The sequence below is a fragment of the Peromyscus eremicus genome, chromosome 1 (genome assembly GCF_949786415.1).
Source record: "Peromyscus eremicus chromosome 1, PerEre_H2_v1, whole genome shotgun sequence".
NCBI lineage: Eukaryota > Metazoa > Chordata > Mammalia > Rodentia > Cricetidae > Peromyscus > Peromyscus eremicus.
The window spans coordinates 97,335,669-97,338,196 of NC_081416.1; the positions used below are offsets into that span (position 1 = coordinate 97,335,669).

Below are 2,528 nucleotides of genomic sequence, written 5' to 3' on the forward strand. Positions count from 1 at the left end.
TTAAGATGACTTAATGAAGAATACTTTAAGCATGGCCTTACAAAATTGTTTGGTCTTCACACTATAGATTATGGGATTCATTACAGGAGGGATAAACAGATAAACATTGGCAATTAGAGCATGCACAAATGGAGTATAGCATTCCTCGCAAATCTATGCATCAATGACAAGCTGATCATAGGGATGTAGAAGATGGCAACAGCACTGAGATGGGAGACACAGGTGCCAAAGGCCTTTTTCCGCTCCTCCTTGGATGCAATACAGAGCACAGAGCGGATGATCAGAACGTAAGAGAGAAGGATCAAGACAGAGTCCAAGCCTGCATAACAGATGACAAAGGTCAGGCCAAAGGCACTGTTGACCTTGGTGTCTGAGCATGAAAGCTTCATCACGTCAGTATAGAAGCAATAGGAATGATGGAGCACATGATTACGACAAAAAGATAGACGCTTGAGGAGCAGGAGTAAAGAAACAAGAGCTGTGGTTCCCCTGATTACAATTGCAAAACCCACCGCAATGATCCGTGAATTGGTTAAGATCATAGCATACCTCAGTGGGTTACAGATGGCAATGAAGCGGTCAAAGGCCATCACCAGGAGGACTGAAGACTCCATGAATGTAAAGCCATGGATAAAGAACATCTGGCCAATGCAGGCATCAAAGCTAATTTCTCGAACATTGAACCAGAAAATACCCAACACAGTTACCAATGTGGAAAGGCACAAACCAAGGTCTGTGAAGGACAGCATGGACAAGAAATTGCTGTGGATATTGCTCTGCATAAATAAACACTGATTGGCCAGTAGCCACACAGGAAGTATAGGCAGGACTAACAGAGAGGAGAATTGAGGGAACAGGAAGGCAGAGGGGGAGAGGGTTGGAGCCGCCGCCAGGACAAGGAAAATGTAAGCTACCAATAAGCCACGAGCCACATGGCAAAGTACCGATTAATAAAAATGGGCTAAATATAAGAGTAAGAGCTAGACAATGATAGGCCTGAGCTAATGGCCAAGCAGTTTAAATAATATAAGCGTCTTTATGTTTATTTTATAAGTGGGCTAAGGTACTTATATATTTGGCAGGACCCGGAGAGAAAACTCCAGCTACAAAAAATAGTACATGGGTTCATGGAGGCTTGACTCAGTGATGATGACAAAGAGGATCATGCTGTTCCCAGAGATGGCAATGGCATATAGACAGCAGAAAGGGATGGAGATCCAGGCTTGAGAGGTCTCAAGACCAGGAATGCCAGTGAGAAAGAAGACAGTTGGGTGGGCAGTGCTCTGGTTGAAGGGTGGCATAGTGACTTAAGGAAGCAGATGCTCTTGGGAGAAAGGCTCACATCCTGTAATGACAAGAACAGAAATGCTTCCAATCTCTACTGCATAACATGTAGTTTAGGAACACTGAAAAACCAGTTCCTGTCCCTCATCTTCAGAGGAAAGACTAAGCCATTTACTATTGTATTAGATGTCAAACTGAACACAGAGGAAGTGGGAGAAGAAACAGCACTAACATCTGTGAAGGGTTTTCAGAAGATCTGTATTGTATTATGTATGGCTGTCTGTGTACTGACACTAAAAAGGAGACTAAAGCCAGGCGATGGTGGCACATACCTTTATTCTCAGCACTTGGGAGGCAGGGGCAGGTGGATCTCTGTGAGTTCAAAGCCAGTCTGAGCTACAGAGTGAGTTCTAAAAAGGCGCCAAAGCTATACACAGAGAAACTCTGTCTTGAAAAGAGAGAGAGAGAGAGAGAGAGAGAGAGAGAGAGAGAGAGAGAGAGAGAGAGAGAGAGAGAGAGAGAGAGTCTAAATTAGGCTGGCAAGATGGCTCTGTTGGTAAAGGCAAATGGAGTCAAGCCTGGTGACCTAAATTCAATCCCAAGAACCCACAGGGTAGAAGGAGATAACCTACTTCAGCAAGTTGTCATTTGACCTTCTTCCACATCTATTGTACATGTTCAAGTATACACATGCATGTGCATGCCTGCAGACACAAATACACACATACATTCAAAGTACAAAAACATAACAAACTTTTAACTAAGTAACAGAAGTATCTTCCAGTTCTGTGGTGGTTGACATTGCTGATAGGGTACCTCTGCACAATAAAAGTTAATCTTCCCTACTTTTCACAACTTCTCAATTTTGGATCCAAAATCCTAAGGGCCATTACAGTTTGTCAGTCTATTAACGCCCAGTGAAAAATTGGAGAATAAGACAGTATCAGAGATTTTTCTAATCACGACTAAATAAATATATAATAACTGTCAATGTAAAAAATCTAAATGTTAGAAAAGAACCAATAAGTCTACACAAACAAACCACCCTGGGTGATAGAAGGAAAAGGTTTGTTTACACAGGTAGCAATTGGAAACCTAATTATGTTTAAGGAAAATTCTGCCTGCAGAAAGATGATTTAAAGATGACCTCACTAAGAACCAACAACTCATTGGAAGACTGTGGAAAATCACTGAAGCAGAATCACCTTAGCAAATGCCATGGTTTTCTACTTTTCAAAGGAGTA

General features: G+C 42.0%; 1 protein-coding gene across 1 annotated transcript; it reads right to left on the reverse strand.

Moving 5' to 3' along the window:
* LOC131901691 (olfactory receptor 51F2-like) lies at nt 1-1,301 on the reverse strand. The gene is given in 3 exon segments (XM_059252792.1): nt 1-135; nt 138-762; nt 1,108-1,301. Coding segments are annotated over 3 exon segments (954 nt in total).
* Between the last annotated feature and the right edge of the window lie 1,227 nt (nt 1,302-2,528).